The 19,737-nt window shown below is 46.1% G+C and overlaps 1 protein-coding gene and 1 long non-coding RNA gene across 2 annotated transcripts in view; both read left to right on the top strand.

The window, feature by feature from the left end:
• Positions 1-15,072, top strand: part of LOC126484120 (uncharacterized) — a 293,517-nt gene extending 278,445 nt beyond the window's left edge. The window contains exon 4 of the long non-coding RNA XR_007587811.1: positions 14,947-15,072. This is a non-coding gene — a long non-coding RNA (uncharacterized LOC126484120). The remainder of the gene's footprint in view (positions 1-14,946) is intronic.
• Position 15,073: 1 nt separating this feature from the next.
• The window catches only part of LOC126484119 (protein artichoke-like), a gene marked incomplete at its 5' end in the record, with an annotated part of 64,009 nt that continues 59,345 nt past the window's right edge, over positions 15,074-19,737 (top strand). Inside the window, one exon of the mRNA XM_050107503.1 lies at positions 15,074-15,448. Coding sequence (XP_049963460.1) covers positions 15,074-15,448 — 375 coding nt within the window. The remainder of the gene's footprint in view (positions 15,449-19,737) is intronic.

The raw sequence follows: 19,737 nt of genomic DNA, 5'->3' as shown, positions 1-19,737 counted from the left end.
TAAGCACTTTTGGGCTGGGCTAGCACTAGGATGGTTGACCATCCGGTCTCCCCAGCGCTGTTGGGAAGCGGGGTGCACTGAGTGAGGCAAATTGAGGAGCTACTTGATTCAGAAGTAGCGGCTCCGGTCTCGTAAACTGAAATACGGCCGGGAGTGCGGTGTGCTTACCACATACCCCTCCATATCCGCATCCAGTGACGCCTGTGGTCTGAGGATGATACGGCGGCCGGTCGGTACCGTTGGGCCTTTCGAGGTCTGTGCGGACAGAGAGCTACTGAAGATTCAGACGGAAAAGGACATAGAGAGGAGGGAGGAGAAGATGGTCAAAGAGGAGAGGAGGGGGCTACGCACAGAGAGAAACAAGCTGTCTTGTGAAACTTTGTATTGTGAGGTGCACTAGACAGTGTTACAGTGTGTAACGTCACAGTATGTGACTTGCAGTTTCAACACACAAAATTAATAAAATGAAAAAAGTTTATGAAGTTACGAAATGAATTTTGAAAGAGAGAATAACCAAAAATGTTCCCTAAAAGAGGCCGCTTGATTCTACGTAAGCAACTGACTAAATAAAATTCCAAACGCCGGATGATAGAGACACAAATGTAACACTACACTGTAAGAATGAGAATGTCTGACAAGAAATGCCATTTAAATTCAACTTTACCTAATCTGAACCTGGTATTAATTTTGAAATGCAACACCTGTCTATGAGTGACCTTATTGTCGTGAATGTGATGTAAAACTGGCCCTAACAAATTTGTGAGGCGTACCTGTGGCAACGGCAACTCAGTACTGCTCAAAGTGCTGAACATAAAAATACAACACAGCAACAAACCAGCTAAATAAAAGAGTGCTGGAGGGAATTGACACCATGAATCCTGCAAGGCTGTCCAGAAATCAGTAAGAGTACGAGGCGGTGGAGATCTCTTCTCAACAGCACGGTGCAAGGCAGCCCAGATATGCTCAGTAATGTTCATGTCTGGAGACTTTGGTGGCCAGCGGAAGTTCAAAATTGTGTGTGAAATCCTATGGGACTTAACTGCTAAGGTTATCAGTCCTAAGCTTACACACTACTTAACCTAAATTATCGTAAGGACAAACACACACACCCATGCCCGAGGGAGGACTCGAACCTCCGCCGGGACCAGCCGCACATCCATGACTGCAGTGCCTTAGACCGCGCGGCTAATCCCGTGCGGCCCAGCGGAAGTGTTTAAACTCGAAAGACTATTCCTGGAGCCACTCTGTAGCAATTCTGGACGTGTGAGGTGTCGCATTGTCCTGATGGAATTGCCCAAGTCCGTCGGAATGCACAATGGGCATGAATGGATGTAGGTGATCAGACCGGATGCTTACGTACATATCACCCCTCAGAGTCGTATCTAGACGTATCAGGGGTCCCATATCACTCCAAATGGACACGCACCACACCGCTACAGAGCCTACAACAGATTGAAAAGTCCCCTGCTGACAAGCAGGGTCACGGATTCATGAGTTTGTCTCCGTACCCTCACACGTCCATCCACTCGATACAATTTGAAACGAGACTCGTCCGATCTGGCAACATGTTTCCAGTCATCAACAGTCCAATATGCGTGTTGACGGGACCGGGCGAGGCTTAACGCTTTGTGTGGTGCAGTCATCAAGGGTACACGAGTGGGGCCTCGGCTCCGAAAGCCCATATCGATGATGTTTCCTTGAAAGACTCGCACGCTGACACTTGATGGTCCAGCACTGAAATCTGCAGCAATTTGCGGAAGTGTTGCACTTCTGCCCCATTGAACCATTCTCTTCAGTCGTCATTGGCCCCATTCTTGCAGGATCTTTTTCCGGTCATGGCGATGTAGGAGATTTGATGTTTCACCGGATTCCTTACATTCACGACACACTCGTGAAATGGTCGTAGGGGAAAATCCCCACTTCATCGCTACCGTGGAGATGCCGTGTCCCATCGCTCGTGCGCCGATTGTAACACTACGTTCAAATTCACTTAAATCTTGATAACCAGTCATTGTAGGAGCAATAAACGAGCTAACAACTGCGGCAGACACTTGTTGTCTTATATAGGCGTTGCCGTCAGCAGCGCCGTATTCTGCCTGTTTACATATCTCTGTACTTGCATACGCATGCCTATACCAGCTTCTTTGGCGCTTCAGTGTATAAGATAGAGCAATTCCTCCAACGGGATAAATTTTCTCAATGAGATTTGGTCCCCAAAGCCCGACAAAATCCGTCCAGTCTCATTAACATTTACATCCACCTGTTTGGTTAGGTGGAATTTTTTCAAACCAGTGCTGCAAATTCTGCAGTTGACAAGCGGAGAGCAGTGGCTGATGTGGGTAGGAGTGAAGTTGCGCACCCTAACTACTGCCGATATTTTTCATATAAATTGTTTCTTGCGCTCACTTTTTGTTTCACAGTCTGGCAGGGTTCTTTGAAAGATACGGTTCTAAATACTTTTTCGCCAAGATACTTTGGTGCATAGCAGTGACCTCGGTCTTGTTGTCTCCAATTCATTTGTAGTTTCCTGAATAGTTTGTTAGCTTCTTAGGTGAGAAGCACATACTCTGATTTTTGTGGGGTTTAGTTTTAAATGGTTGAGGTTCTACCGGTGACATAACCAATTTGTCTTCCACTTCTTCGAGTGTGTAGTCCTGTGGAGCAGCCGCTGTATCATCAGCATAAATATACACAGAAGCAGCCTCGCCAAATATTTTAATGCACATCTGGACGCACGCTGGGCAAAATAGGTGGAATCCCAACGGCCTATCCTTCTAAAGACGGAGCCAGAGAGATCTTAAATTTATTTATACAGTATAATATTCCCAGAACGAGATTTTCACGCTGCACCGGAGTGTGATATGAAACTTCCTGGCAGATTAAAACTGTGTGCCGGACCGAGATTCGAACTCGGGACCTTTGCCTTTCGCGGGCAAGTGCTCTACCAACTGAGCTACCCAAGCACGACTCACGCCTCGTACTCACAGTACTTCAGCCAGTACCTCGTCTCCTAAGTTCCAAACTTTACAGAAGCCCTCCTGGGAACCTTGCAGAACTAGCACTCCTGAAAGAAAGGATACTGCGGAGACATGGCTTAGCCACAGCCTGGGGGATGTTTCCAGAATGTGATTTTCACTCTGCAGCGGAGTGTGCGCTGATATGAAACTTCCTGGCAGATTAAAACTGTGTGCCAGACCGAGACTCGAACTCGGGACCTTTGCCTTTCGCGCGCAAGTGCTCTACCAACTGAGCTACCCAAGCATGCCCCGTACTCACAGCTTTACTTCTTTCTGCCAGTACCTCGTTCGCAGGAGAGCTTCTGTAAAGTTTGGAAGGTCGGAGAAGAGGTACCGGCAGAAGTAAAGCTGTGAGTACGGGGCGTGAGTCGTGCTTGGGTAGCTCAGTTGTTAGAGCACTTGCCCGCGAAAGGCAAAGGTCCCGAGTTCGAGTCGCGGTCAGGTACACAGTTTTAATCTGCCAGGAAGTTTCAGTATAGTATTGTTAGTACCGTGAAAATTGTTTTGGACACCAAAGAACATTATTAGGCACGGTCCTACTGACGCTGGTATGTTCTTGTCTTCTTCCAGCCCTTAAAAAATGGAGACGGTAAAACACGAGAAGTTTTTTTGAGGTTCGCATAATGATAGCATGGCAGACAATACTCTCTCACATCCATCACGTCACCAAAGTAACAGAGCTCAGCATTGTCACAGAATCTTCTACTCTCATAAATATTAATACGTACAACGCCTGAGATGAGGCCGTTAAAAGGAACAGCAGCCTGCTGTTGTGTTCACTGCACCTGTGACGACGGCTGCGGTGACAGTAGCGTAGGTGGGCAGGAAGTCGGGTCATAACAGAAATCCGCTTATGTAATCGATAGGTGTTCGTGTGACTGCGGTTTGGTCTCCACCTGTCAAGATACGGAGAAGGCCGCCCTCTCTCCAGCATGTCTCGGGAGAGAACGACAGTGGCCTCCAAAAGAAGGGGATATATATGTAACGTTGCATCGACGATGTCAGTAGAAGCGACGCTCTAGCTCCTGTAGCTTTTCCTCTCTTAAAAAATTGTTACAACCAAAAAGGGAAGAACTTCCTATCAATGACGCTTTACCGTGTCGCGTATACTAACCGCGGAAGTTGCTGTTTACGAAAGGTAGCATTTGGAGGGCTACGTTGAATGAAGCGTCATAGTGAAGTCTAGCAAAGTGCACTCGGTTCATCCCTAGACTGCAACGTGGAAGCTGGTTTACCTCATATCTTTTAAAGCCGTCTCGACGTTCCCATTGATTTCTTCTCTGTAGTTCGTGGCTTATAGCAGGCGCCTTCAAACAGTGAAGTTTGCAGTGACTTTTAGCAACGCTACTACGACGCTACAATAACGTCTAAGTACGTGGGATACCATCTCACGTATTAGTCCAGACAAAACTCAGGAAAACCCCCTTTCTCACAGACAGTCCTACGAGAGGGCCAGTCTAAATTCATTGATAACAGTAACAATCACGGAATCCGATAATAACGCTCAGGGAATCATAATTTTCACAAAATGATGCACAGTAACTAAATCTCTGTTGCCTCTGTTCAAACTACAGTTCCATTAGTCAAAATTAAACTTTAAATCATTTTCTTACGTAAAATGAAGCACTCGTGATTAATGCATGTTTACAGAATGGACGGCATTGCTAGAGGACCTTAAATAGTGTCTTACTACACATGTCAAAAACGTTTTGCATCACCTCGGTTCCGAGAGTTCTGGAACCTGTTCAGAAAATTGGAATAGAGATCAACATAAACATCATTTCCACCCGTATTATTGCTCATGAAAACCGCACATTGCATGTTGTACCACCATACAGCGAAACCTTCAGAGGAGGTGGTCCAGATTGCTGTACACAACGGTACCTCTAATACCCAGTAACACGTCCTCTTGCATTGATGCATGTCTGTATTCGTCATTGCATACTATCCACAAGTTCATCAAGACACTGTTGGTCCAGATTGTCCCACTCCTCAACGGTGATTCGGCGTAGATCCCTCACAGTGGTTGGTGGGTCACGTCGTCCATAAACAGCCCTTTTCAATCTATCACAGGCATGGTCGATAGGGTTCAAGTCTGGAGAACATGCTGGCCACTCTAGTCGAGCGATGTCGCTATCCTGAAAGAAGTCATTCACAAGATGTGCACTATGAAGGCGCGAATTGTTGTCCATGAAGACGAATGCCACGCCAATACGCTGCCGATATGGTTGGACTATGGGTCGGAGGATGGAATTCATGTATCGTACAGCACTCACGGCGCCTTCCATGACGACTAGCAGCGTACGTCGGCCCACATAATGCCACCCCGAAAAAGCAGGGAATCTGCACCTTGCTGCACTCTCTGGACAATGTGTCTAAGGCGTTCAGGCTGCCGAGTTGCCTCCAAACACGTCTCCGACCATTATCTGGTTGAAGGCATATGCGACACTCATCAGTGAAGAGAACGTGATGCCAGTCCCGAGCGGTCCATTCGGCATGTTGTTGGGCCCATCTGTATCGCGCTGCTTGGTGTCGTGGTTTCAAAGACTGATCTCCCCATGGACGTCGGGAGTGAAGTTGCGCAGCCCATTGCGCAAAGTTTGAGTCATAACCCGACGTTCTGTGGCTGCACGAAAAGCATTATTCAACATGGTGGCGTTGCTGTCAGGGTTCCTCCGAGCCCTAATCCGTAGGTAGCGATTATCCACTGCAGTAGTAGCCCTCGGGCGGCCTGAGTGAAGCATGCCATCAACAGTTCCTGTCTCTCTGTATCTTCTCCATGTCCGAACAATTTCGCTTTGATTCACTCCGAGACACGTGGACACTTCACTTGGTGAGAGCCCGTCCTGGCATAAAGTAACAATGCGAACGCGATCGAACCGCGGTATTGACCGTCTAGGCATGACTGAACTGCAGACAACACGAGCCGTGTACCTTCTTCCTGGTGGAATGATTGGAACTGATCGGCTGTCGGACCCCCTCCGTCTAATAGGCGTTGCTCATGCATGGTTATTTACATCTCTGGGCGGTTAAGTGACGTCTCTGAACAGTCAAAGGGACTGTGTCTACAATATCCACAGTCAATGTCTATCTTCAGGAGTTCTGGGAACCGGTGTAATGCAAAACTTTTTTTGATGTGTGTTCTTCCCCCTGCTTAAGCAGCACGCGCATTTGATAGGTCTCTAGTGTCCGCCAACGTTCGTAACACTAAGGTGATTTTCTTGATAACTGAAATTGTATCTATATCGACAGCAGTGTGGGTTAAGTCTTCAGCATTGTCAGATTGATTTGTTAATCAGTTACACATTAAATGTCAATAATGGACATTATGCAACTTGACGTCAAATATGATGCGCGATTTCCTATGATCTGTGGTCGCTTAAGGACAGCTTTCCCTACTCGCACCGCCTTTCCATACTCCTGGTCCACATGGCATGATCGTCCGTCACTTGTGAAGAGATAATTTCTACTGTATTGCCCCACTACAGTAGTGTATATATTTCCACACGACATGATAAATCATAGTTCACAAAGCGGAATAAACGGTACACTCTGGTGAAGGAAATTGGTGTGTCCTTTACAGATAAACCATTCCAGTATCTCTTCTACGAGGAGAAACCACGAGAAACGTAATTCTAAATTTGACCAGCTGCCCCCCCCCCCCTGCCCCCCCCCTTCCCAGTGCGAGCTGAGATTCTTACAATTGCACCACCTGGCTGGAGCCTATAAACTTCATCTGTATGTATGCCGCTGGGCGTTAAAAGAGCAATACCGATACGACAGCATGCGACGAACATCAGACTGGCGTGAGTTGTACTTCATGCTTGTGATGTGTTCACCACATAAGTTTGACGCTCAAGATAAAATTAGCAGGAAACGAAGCCTGTACCACATGAATCAACTGTTGCATTGAGGTGGCGTGCTTACACTCCGCAACGGTCTGGCCACAGGCGGTGCCAGGCTATAAGATAAACAACGTTGGCAACGCAGTGAATAACAAATAACAATCAGCTATTGAAATAATAACGTACTCAAAGAAATACTCAACTTCAGTATCAAAAGAAGGTGTGGCACTGATGTTAAATTTCTGAACACTGAATAAGTTTCACCACTCCCTTTCTGGCCTGATTGTGGAATGGTACTCCAGTTTGCAATAAAAAGGCAGTCTCTGTTACACGCATTTCCTTTAAAATTGAAGCGTTTCGCGTTAGTGGCGCATCTCCAAAATTTCTGTAAATTAACAGTAACTCATGTGTGACTATAAGCCATCCAAACCCTGATAAGTAGCTATTGACTTATGTAGTTTATAAAAAGAACTTGCCATAGACAGCGTTAACCCCACTACTCTAAAAGTAAACATTGAATGGGGCCTAACCACCATCATCAAATATAAATAAAACGGGAAGCCTAAAATAACAAATAAATTTTTATAAAAATTCCTTCTAAAATAGATAATTACTAGAACGGACTTTGCGTATCTGTGGGAACGAAGAACATAACTTGGAGTTCACCGCAAGCCTTTCCACATACAGATTCTCTCCATGGTCTGGCGAGTGTAACTCCGGTTTACGTTCTCCGTGCCCATAGATACGGAAAGTATTTTCTAGTAGTTATCTTTTTTAGAAAGAATTTTCATAAAAATTTACGTACCTTTTCAGGCTTCCGATTTTATAATTGACTATTGCGGTTACGTACATTCAGAGTTTACTTTTTTACTAGTGCGGTTTGCGCTGTCTAAGGCAAGTTCATTTTATAAGTTGCTTAAGTCAATAGTTACTCAGCGAGGTATGGATAGGCTCATGGTCACAACTTTACGTAATACACTGAGGAGCCGAAGAAACTGGTACACCAGCCTAAAGTCGTGTAGGGCCCCGGCGAGCACTCAGAATTGCCTCAACACGACGTGGCATGGATTCGACTAACGCCTGAAGTTGTGCTGGAGGGAACTGTCACCATGAATCTTGCAGGGCTGTCCATAAATCCGTAAGAGTACGATGGGTTGGAGATCTCTTCTGAACAGCACGTTGCAAGGCTTCCCAGACAAACTCAATAATGTTCATGTCGGGGGAGTTTGGCGGCCAGCAGAAGTGTTTAAACTCAGAAGAGTGTTCTTGAAGCCACTCTGTAGCACGTGTGGTGTGTCGCATTGTCCTGCTGGACTCGCCCAAGTCCGTCGGAATGCATAATGAACGTGAATGGATGCAGGCGATCATACAGGCTGCTTACGTTTTCTCATCCGATTGCGAAAACATTCAGTTGGTACCCACCTACATAGGGAGAAATGATCATCACGATAAAATAAGAGAAATCAGGGCTCGCACAGAAAAATTTAGGTGGTTCATTGAACCCTCTTCCAGGCACTTTATTGTGAATAGTAGAGTAATCACGTAGATGTAGAGGTACGTACGTCTCACCTGTCAGAGTCGTATCTAGACGTATCAGAGGTCCCATATCACTCCAACTGCACACGTCCCACATCATTAAAAAGCCTCCACCAGCTTGAACAATCCCCTGCTGACGTGCAGGGTCCACGGATTTATGACGTCTCCATCCCCGTACACGTCCATCCACTCGATATAATTTGAAACGAGACTCTTCCAACCAGGCAACATGTTTCCAGTCGTCAACAGTCCAATGTCGGTGTTGGCAGGCCCTGGCTAGGCGAAAGCTTTGTGTCGTGCAATCATCAAGAGTACACGAGAGGGCCTTCGGCTCCGAAATCCCATATCGATGATGATTCGTTGAAAGGTTCGCACGCTGACACTTGTTGATGACCCAGCATTGAAAGCCTCAGCACTTTTGCGCAAGTGTTGCACTTCTATTACGTTGAACGATTCTCTTCAGTCGTGATACGTCCCGTTCTTGCAGGATCTTTTCCCGGCCGCAGTAATGTCGGAGATTTGATGTCTTACTGGATTCCTGATATTCACGGTATACTCGTGAAATGGTCGTATGGGAAAATCCCCTCTCCATCGCTACTTCGGAGATTCTGTGTCCCATCGCTCGACCGCCGACTATAACACTACGTTCAAACTCACTTAACTCTTCATAACCTACCACTGTAGCGGCAGTAACCGATCTAACAACTGCGCCACACACTTATTGCCTTATATAGGCGTTGCCGACCGCAGCGCCTTATTCTGCCTGTTTACGTATCTCTGTATTTGACTATGCATGCCCATACGAGTTTCTTTGGCGCTTCAGTATATTTCCCGCCTGCTTACTCAGACTGCACTTTCCCGATATGTCTCGTGTGTCCGCGAACGTTCGTAACATTAAGTTGATTGTCTTGTTGACTTTTGCGAGTCAGTTTTTAATAACTGAAATTGTATTTACATAGATATCAGTATGGGGAAAATCCTCAGCATGGTCAGATTGATTTCTTAATCAGTTAAACATTAAATATTAATACTGGACTTAATGCAACTTGACGCCAAACCTATGCGCGATTTCCTATGATCTGTTGTCGCTTTTAAGATAGTTTACTCTACTCGCATCGCATTGCTTTTCCACACACTCCCGGTCCACATGGGACGACCGTTCGTCACTTGTGAAGAGGGTAGCCCGTATTTTCTACTGGCTTGCATCGCTATAACAGTGTATATTTTTCCACACGATATGATAAATCATAATCCGAAAAGTGGGATAATCGGCACACTCTGACTGGTGAAGGAAATTGGTGTGTCCTTGACAGAGGGATCATTCCATTAGCTCCACTACGTAGAGAAACCACGAGAAACGTAAATCTAAATGGCAGGACGAGAATTTGACCCAGCTGCCCCCTCCCCCCCCCCCCCCTTAGTTTCTTACAATTGCACCATCTGGTTGGAGCCAACAAACTTCATCGGTATGTACGCCGCCGGGTGTTAAAAATGCAACACCAATAAGACGGCATGCAACAAACATCAAATTGGCGTGAGCTGCACTCCATCCTCCTGTTGTTTTCACGAAATAAGTTTGATGCCCGACATAAAAGTAGCAGCAAACGAACCCTCTATCACAGGAATCAGTTGTTGTATTGAGGTGGCGTGCTTAAACGCTGCAACTGTCTGGCCACAGGCAATGTCACACTATAAGACAAACAACGTTGGCAGCGCAATGAGTAACAAATAATGATCAGTTATTAAAATAATATGTACACAAATAAATACTCAATTTCAGTATCGTGAGAAGCTGTGGCACTAATGTAAAAGTTCTGAGCACTGAATAAGTTTCTCCGGTCTATTTCTGGACTGGTTCAGCAACGGTAATTCAGTTTTCAATAAAAAGGCAGACTCTGTTACACCTATTACAGAAACTCTGAAGATGCGTCACTAGCACGAAACGCGTCAATTTTAAAGTATGTACGACATTTTGTTTCAAAATTCTAAACACTGAACCAGCCTAACTCAGTGTACAATGCTAACTAATCTGACAGCTGTTCAGACTGGTCTCTAGTCGATGACAGAATAGAAATTCAGCCTCAGATAATAAACACTGCGACACTTGGCGTTGGCTGTCCGATGACTGCTGACGGCAATTCGTTGATAACTGGTCGGCAACTGGAACTGTGTGCATGTATATTTTCAAGAACTTGGTTGAACACCGGGACGTTAGACTGCTGGTAGCTATATGGGGCGAGGGGGATGAAATAACAAAAAAGAAAAGCAGTAGATAACAGAAGGTAAATCATTTATGCATCAATTATGCATTGCATATGCCTCACGTTTTACGCTATTAATCTTACAATTATTTGCATGGCTAGAATGAAATTTCCTCTCTGCAACGGAGTGTGCACTAACATGAAACTTCCTGGCAGGTTAAAACTGTGAGTTGGACCGAGGCTCGAACTCAGGACTTTTGCCTTTTGCAGGCACGTGCTCTACCAACTGACCTTCCTGCCAGGACCTTTCATACCAATGCACTTCTCTGCAGCAGAGTGAAAATTTCATTCCGGGGACTTCCTCCAGGTTGTAGCTAAGCCATGTCTTTGCAGTATTCTCTCTTTGAGGAACGCCAGTCCTGTGAGTTTCACAGAAGAGTTTCTGTGAAGTTTGGAAAGTAGGAGATTAGCTACTGGCGGAAGTAATACTGTGAGGACGGGTCGTGAATCATGTGTGGGTAATTCAGTCGATAGAGCATTTCCCTGCGAAAGGAAAAGGTCCCGAGTTCGAGTAACGGTCAAGTGCACAGTTTTAATCTGCCACGCAGCTTCATTTTAATGACTATTAAAAATTCACAAGGTCAGATTTTCAGAACTGTCTGTATGGCGCTTGGTATATGAATTCCGCCTAGGATAAATTATTTTATAATTTCTAGACCGATTTAGAAATGTATTGTGTTAAAAATTTATTTTTATTTTAGTAATCGTTTTCTGCTTTTTTGACTTATGTGTTTCAAATTTCGTAAACGATTGATTTTCAACATTTTGATGATATTTTAAAAGAGACACATGTTAAAGGAGACATATGTTACTTTTCATCTTTATTATAGCGTCCTTTCAGCTGATCATAACTGAATTAGAACAACATAATCCTGCCTACTATTAATGTCAACTGTGTGTTATTTTCTAAAAAATGAACTAAAGAAGTCAAAGTTAGTTGTACATGGTGTCATATAAGATTTTATTTCAGTATTAGTATTATGCTTGCAGTTTCGTCCTTGTACTTGTCCTGTCACATATATTATGCACTTCTCCAGTCTCTCTGTCCATATCATCCTACCTCCTGTCTTCATCTATCGCGTCCTCCCCATGTCTCTGTCCATGGTCTCCTCCCCCCTTTCTCTCCACCACCTTTCACTATACATCTCCTTCTCCTACTCTCTCTGCTTGTCCACGCATTTACCCACTGCAGCACATTCTGATACTACACACCCAACGTGTCAGCCTCACAGGGCAGCCTAGATGTCAATCACTACCAAACTTTTTCATCTCACCCCCACCTGCACTGAAAAGATCGACAAATCGACAAAAAACCGAGTTAAACCTCAAGTTCAAAAATGGCTCTGAGCACTATGGGACTCAACTGCCGTGGTCATAAGTCCCCTAGAACTTAGAACTACTTAAACCTAACTAACCTAAGGACATCACACATATCCATGCCCGAGGCAGGATTCGAACCTGCGACCGTAGCGGTCGTGCGGTTCCAGACTGTAGCGCCTTTAACCGCTCGGCCACTCCGGCCGGCTAAACCTCAAGTGGGCGCGCCATATTTTATAACACGAGCGGGCACGTGGCGTACTTTGTACACGTGTAAAGAAAGCTGTCTTTATGTTGCCAAGGTAAACATGTATGAGCAAAACCATAGTTTACTCTTAGTTTATCGAGCGAGGGGCTCAGTGGTTAACACAGTGGGCTCGCATTCAGGAGGACGACGGTTCAAACCCACATCCGGCCATCCTGATTTGGGCTTTCCGTGATTTCCCTAAATCGCTTCAGGCAATTGCCGAGATGGTTCCTTTGAAAGGCCATGGCCGACTTCTTTCCCCATTCTTCCCTAATCCGTTGGGACCAATGATCTCGCTATTTGGTTCCTCCCCCCACCCCCCAAATAAACCATTAACCAACCAACTCTTAGTCTAATTAAGCAACAGTAAAATAAACTTATATTATATGGAGCTAAATCATTGTTCCACTAAACAGTAATAAAATAAACATTTATTATATCACACAGTTGCCGGACACAACTGTTTGACCCACTTTAAGAATTAAACATTGCATTTGCGTCAGATCCCAGCTAACCGCTTATTCGATCACTCATTACGTCGTAGACAACTGCCTCATTATGGGACTGTGCTGCTAGTTGGGAATCTGGGTCATTTTCGTCCATGAGCGTCAATTTTTTCTCACCTAGCTTGCTGTTTATTTTATATTGCTACTTCTTAGCCGGCCGGTGTGACCGTGCGGTTCTAGGCGCTTCAGTCTGGAACCGCGTGACCGCTACGGTCGCAGGTTCGAATCCTGCCTGGGGCATGGATGTGTGTGATGTCCTTAGGTTAGTTAGGTTTAAGTAGTTCTAAGTTCTAGGGGACTGATGACCTCAGACGTTAAGTCCCATAGTGCTCAGAGCCATTTGCACCTTTTGCTACTGCTTACATGGACGTATGACAACACGATTTATCACCGTGTTAGCGGAACCACTAATGAAAGAATTGTTGTATCCTGCCTAGTTATCAAAGATGGAGTGTCTAGGAAATTGGCTTCTCGGATCGCTAGACAATTCAAGCAAATCGTATTAAAGAGTTTTATTACGAAATTGATCAATGACAATATCTAACTTGAGAAATACATAGATGTGTCGCAAGCAAAGGGTGACATGCTCTCTCTCTCTCTCTCTCTCTCTCTCTCTCACACACACACACACCATCTCACCTTTTATCCCCCCTCTTTGGGGAAGTGTATGGAGGAGTTTATAGCCTGTTGGCTTTTACTCCACAACACATGTTGTGTGTGTGTGTGTGTGTGTGTTTCTTGGATAGTTTTGACTGTCTTTGTATTGTGATGGTGTTCTGATGGTGTCATGTACTTGCCTGAGGCTAGAGAGATGTTGGGTATTTTAAGGATTAATGATTGGTATTAGGATTTGGAGATTTTGGGATTTTTCTCTAAGACTTAGTCGTCAAAGATCGTCATAGGGCGTTTGTGCTTATCACGGGACATGTCATACCGACCTAGGAAGTGGATGAGGTTATTTCCAGATCTGGAAGAGTTCTCGTAGAAAGTCCCTGCGAGATCTTGGAATCTTTCTTTGAGGAGGTTGGTTTCTGCAGCAGTGTGCAGAACGTCGATGAGGAATCCCACTGGTAGATGCAGTGCCCTCCTGAGGGCGCGGTTCTGCAGCCTCTGGAGTTTGTCCAGGTGCTGCTTTGACGCGTATCCCCAGACAGGGCATGCGTATTCCATTACTGGGTGTATGAGTGCCTGGTGGACATTTACTCCTACAAAGCAGGGAAGGGAGCTGGTTGTGTTGAGGACTGGGTATGGGATGGACATTCTGGCGCAGACCTTCCTGTGGACCTCGTCTATGTGGCCTGTCCACATTAGTCTCAAGTCCAAGGCTATGCCGAGATACTTCGTGGATCAGAGCCAGGGGAGTCGGGATCCATGTAGGTGCTGGTGAAGGGGGGGTGGGGGGGTGTTGAGGCGGTCTATGTCTCCCAAGCCTCCAGGTGAGCAGCATAGTTTGTGTCTTTTTAGGGTTGATGGTGATGCGCCAGCAATGGGCCCAGGTTTCTCTGTTACCTAAAACCCTTTGTAGCCTATGAATGACCAGTCCTTATTCGCATTTAGAGTGTAAATGACTGTGTCGTCAGCATACTGTGTATTGTGCATCAGGGGGGCTGTGGGAGTGTCCACAGTGTACAGACTGTGACATGCAATATAATCAATGTCCTTAAGTATAACAATTCCAAAATAAGTGTAGTAATACAGTGGATGCTTCTATCCAGGTCGTTGGTCTTGACGCCTCTGTAGAGCTCGTAGAACTGGCTGTGACCAGGCGAAAGTGGCGCTCTCTTCTCTAAAGTTCCCGACTGGAGTGCCAGCGCTTGACTTTATGCTAGAACAGTAATAAGAATGGGCTCATAGTTATAACGCAACAATGGAACGCTACAAGTCAATGTTATTTGTGGTTGGAGCACTTTATACATAGGCGGGACCGCTCAAGGGTTGATATAGTAGTGCTCGGATAGTGTAATGGTAAGACAACCGCTCACGATAAGCGGGTTTGAGTCCTGGTTCAGTACAAATTTTCATTGTTGGAATTCCATTATACAGCTGGTGCTTATTCATACTCGCAAGTGTAATTTCATTTCATGTACAGTACTTCGTAACAGCCGTAGTCGCCGCAGTGCTCATTCCTTTGGGCAACCTTTAGGTTGAGCTACTATTCGACCATATCTGCAAGATGCCTGGACACGATCTCAATCGGCAGTGTGTGCGGTGTTGCAGGATGCGCTGGCTGTGGCTGTTGGCGGCAGCGGTGGCGGCCGCGCCCTCTCCTTCGCCTTCGCCTTCGCCTCCCCCGGAGCTGGAGGCGCAGTCGTGGCGGTGCCCGGCGGTGGGCGGCGGCGTGGCGTGCGCGTGCGACCTGCCGCACACGCTGCGGTGCGCGGGCGGCGCGGGCGCGCTGCGGGCCGTGGGCTCTGCGCTGCGCGGGCTGTCGCCGCCGCGCGCCGTGTCGCTGCTGGAGGTGTCTGCGCGCGGGCTGCCCGCGCTGGACGCGCCGCCGCTGTCGGGCGTGCTGCTGCACGGGCTGGTCGTGTCGTCGGGCGCGCTGCGGCGCGTGTCGGCGCGCGCCTTCGCCGGGCTGGCGGGCCCGCTGCAGGCGCTCGGCCTGCCCGACAACCGGCTCGACGCCGTGCCCGCCGCCGCGCTCGCCGCCCTGCCCGCGCTGCAGCGGCTCGACCTCTCGCGCAACCTGCTGCAGCGCATCGACGACCGCGCGCTCCAGGTGACACACACTTGACCGTCTAAATTTTACTCGTAATTTTCTTCAACTTACATTTCAGCGCGGGAGGCGAGACGAAGGGCCTAAAGAGGGCTCCACACCCTCGTGTCAATATACAGTCAGTTCCACAAGAAAGTGTAGAAAAAATGTAGAAATGTATGTGAAATCTTATGGGACTTAAATGTTAAGGGCATCAGTCCCTATGCTTACACACTACTTAACCTAAATTATCCTAAGGACAAACACACACACCCACGCCCGAGGGAGGACTCGAACCTCCGCCGGGACCAGCCGCACAGTCCACAACTGCAGCACCTTAGACCGCTCGGCTAATCCCGCGCGGCTAAGAAAGTGTACGTCGTTATTTTAAATGTAACGTCTGCAGAGACATCTCTGGTAGTGGTCTCGAATCTGTAGCCAATGTGCTTTTGCACAGTATATAGTTAAGCAGTATGAGAGATGAATGTTTCATTTTGTCAACTGCACTTTTGGATATTTGCAGTTATTTACAACTAATTTACCGTGCGGTTCTAGGCGCTGCAGTCCGGAACCGTGGGACTGCTACGGCCGCAGGTTCGAATCCTGCCTCGGGCATGGATGTGTGTGATGTCCTTAGGTTAGTTAGGTTTAACTAGTTCTAAGTTCTAGGGGACTGATGACCTATGATGTTAAGTCCCATAGTGCTCAGAGACATTTGAACAACCTATTTAAATGCTGAAAATATGTGCAATATTTATCAAAAAATGGCTTCTGAGGTCCGTTATGAAGCTATTTTCAACGATGCAAACTGGGTGCTTCAAGAGGATAATGATCCGAAACATTGCAGCAGTCTCTGTACAGCATGAAAACTATAGGGTGTCCATGATGGATTGTTCGTATGTTAAGATGAAGCTTAAAAAGTAGGCCAGTATACAGTATACTTTGTAGCAGCTGTCATATAAATTCAGGACGATATGGAGATCTTTACAGAGAATATCTCGTGAAAATATACCAACTAGGTTCCAAGCTATAATCGGTAATGGCGGCGATTGGATTAACTATTAGGTAATTGTGCAATTAGTAATAACATGTATTTTCATGTACACATATGTTTATAATAGTCTTTTATTTCGTACAGAGAATGGTGTGCACGTTCTTGTGGAACTGACTGTACTGCACAAAAATACCACTGAGGTGACAAAAGTCATGGGAGAGCGATATGGACTCATCCAGGTAGCGGCAATATCGCGTACACGAGGTATAAAAGGGCAGTGTGTTGCCGGAGCTCTCAATTACACTCAGGTGATTCGTGTGGAAAGGTTTCCGTCACGATCATGGCCACATGGGGGAATTAACAGACTTGGAAGTGGAAGTTGGGGGACATTCCATTTTGTAAATCGTTAGGCAGTTCAATAATCCACAGTGTCGAGAGCGTGCCGAGAACATAAAATTTCAAGCATTACCTCTCACCATGAACAACACAGTAGCCAATGGGTTTCATACAACGACTGAAAGCATCAGCGTTTGCATATTGTCATTGTAACAGACAAGCAACACTGCATGAAGCAACTGAAGAAATCAATGCGGGACATACGACAAATGTATCCATTATGAAAGAGTGGCGAAATTTGCCGTTAATGGGCTATGGCAGCAGGCGACCAATGTGAGTACCTTTGTTAACGGCACGACATCGCCTGCACCGCCCCTCCTAGACTCTTGACCATATCGTTTGGACCCTAAATGACTGGAAATCCGTGGCCTCGTCAGATGAGTCACGATTTCAGTTGGTGCGAGCTCATGGTATGGCTCCATTGTGATGCAGACCCCGTGAAACCATGGAGCCAAGTGTCAACTAAATGTTGTGCGAGCTGGTACTGGCTCCATAACGGTGCAGGCTGTGTTTACGTGGAATGCACTGGGTCCTCTGGTCCACCTGAACCGATCATTGACTGAAATGTTATGATCAGCTACTTGGAGAGCATTTGCAACTAGCCATGGATTTCATGTTCACTAGCAACAATGGAATATTTATGTACCACATTGCGCTATTTCACTGGGCCACAATTGTTCACAACTGGTTTGAAGAACATCCTGAACAATTAGATCCAATGATTTGGCCACCCAAATAACCTGACATAATAGAACACTAATGGGACATAATCGAGAAGTCAGTTCATGCACCAGCAATGCTTTCGCAATTATGGATAGCTATAGAGGCATCATGGTTCAGTATTGCTGCAGGGGACTGCCAACGACTTGTTGCGTCCATGCCACATCGAGTTGCCCCGTCCGCCCCGATAGCTGAGTGGTCAGCGTGGCGGATTGGCATCCTATGGGCCCGGGTTCGATTCTCGTCGGGGTGGAGATTTTCTCCGCTCTGGCACTGGGTGTTGTGTTGTCTTCATCATCATTTCATCCCCATCCGACGCGCAGGTCGCCCAATGTGGCGTCGAATGTAATAAGACGTGCTCCAAGGCGGCCAGACCTGCCCCGCAAGGGGCCTCCCGGCCAATGACGCAAAACGCTCATTTCCATTTCCATCGAGTTGCCCCACTACACTGGGCAGAAGGAGTTGCGATATAATATTAGGAGGAATCCCATGACGTTTGTCACCTCTGTGTACCTCCAGGACACATCAGTAATGTGTTGTCCTAGGAGCAGAAGTTTTGCACCACATAGTACGTAACATGCCCAGGGTAGTGTGACGTCCTCTCGACAGTGACAAAAAAAAAAAAAAGAAGTGGAGGTCTTTTCTTTTCTGGCAGAACGAAACGCATAGTATGCCAATGCCTTATGTGGGGTGTCACAGGGCAACTACTTCTGCACAACTGTGATATGTTGTGCTTTGCATTTTACTGAAGCAGTTGATGCAAGTGAGGTGAAGCCTGTTGCAAAATGGCTACAATGTGTGCAGAAAAGTTATAAGTGCATTTCACTGCTGATGGTTCAAATGGTTCTAAGCACTATGGGACTTAACATCTGAGGGCATCAATCCCCTAGACTTAGAACTACTAAAACCTAACTAACCTAAGGACATCACACACATTCATGCCCGAGGCAGGATTCGAACGTGCGACCGTAGCAGCAGCGCGGTACCGGACTGAATGAAGCGCCTAGAACCATGCGGCCACAACGGCCGGCTGCACTGCTCAGGAAGATTAACTGTTAAATGATGCAAAGTCAAAAATGTATTGCTGACCGTTTTTCTGCGCTTCACGTTACTGTGAGGCAAATAATCCTCGTCTTCATGGTTCATTATATGACTAGCTGTCAGCAAACCCAGGCTATCCATCAATACTGTATAATGTCCCAGTAGATTTTCCCTGATTACAAACATTCATAAGAATAAAATATGACACAGACAAATACTTTTTATCTTGAATTCCATGTGACATATCCTACTTTAGTGTAGATACATACATATTGTTATTATTTTTGTTATAGGGCCCATTGACGTAACAACAGCGCAATTGGACACCATTTGCAAACAACATGTACTCAAACCAGGAAGGTTGTCACTAGACAACATCGTTTAAATGAAGTGTGGCCTCTTCTGAGAAAAGGACACGTTTCAGATAGTCATCATCTCCCTCAATTTCAGCCAGCATGCCAACACCAAAGACATAACGAGCACGGTAATCCGTTGGTTGGAGCGACTGCATGATCTGAACTTTGTACTCACGGAAATGTAGTTGTTTAGGTAGGATGTGGTGCACTGATCTCTTTGGAATCAGCAGTTCACGTGAGGCTCTGCGATCTGACTTCTTGGGACTTTTCACGAAGGCGTCTCTCACTGTCTGAATTTTCTGCGCTCTAGGTCCAGGGCTAGCCGTTGTAGGAAGATTGCAGACACTCTCTGTTTCCTTTAACTTCGCATATGTCGTCTTGACGCTTTCAGCGTCTGATAATTGTCTACGGTATGTCATCTGAAACTTTCTCTGGGCTGTTTTTGGTGACTGTGTCTCTTGATATAAGAAGATATATTGGGCTTTCTGCTGGTTTGAGTAGATACATGTTGTCTACAAATGGTGTCCGATTCCGCTGTTGATACGTCACTGGGTCATGTGTCAAACAAAGTAACAGTAAGTACGAACGTACACAAAAACTTGAACTTGTCACATGCAATTCAAGATAAAAATTATTTGTGTATGTGTCATATTTTATGGCTTAAGAAAGTTTGTAATCAAGGAAAGACTTCTGGGACACCTGGTATTAGTGCTTTGGTTAAAGTTAACAATTTTTTGTTTTCAACTTTCTTCCCAGATTGCCCTTGTGGACTGAACAGTTAATGTCTTGCGCTTTCATTTTCTGGG

Source organism: Schistocerca serialis, chromosome 6, assembly GCF_023864345.2.
Source record: "Schistocerca serialis cubense isolate TAMUIC-IGC-003099 chromosome 6, iqSchSeri2.2, whole genome shotgun sequence".
Lineage (NCBI taxonomy): Eukaryota > Metazoa > Arthropoda > Insecta > Orthoptera > Acrididae > Schistocerca > Schistocerca serialis.
The sequence above is the reverse complement of the archived record's forward strand: the minus strand, read 5'-3'. Positions and strand labels throughout refer to the sequence as shown.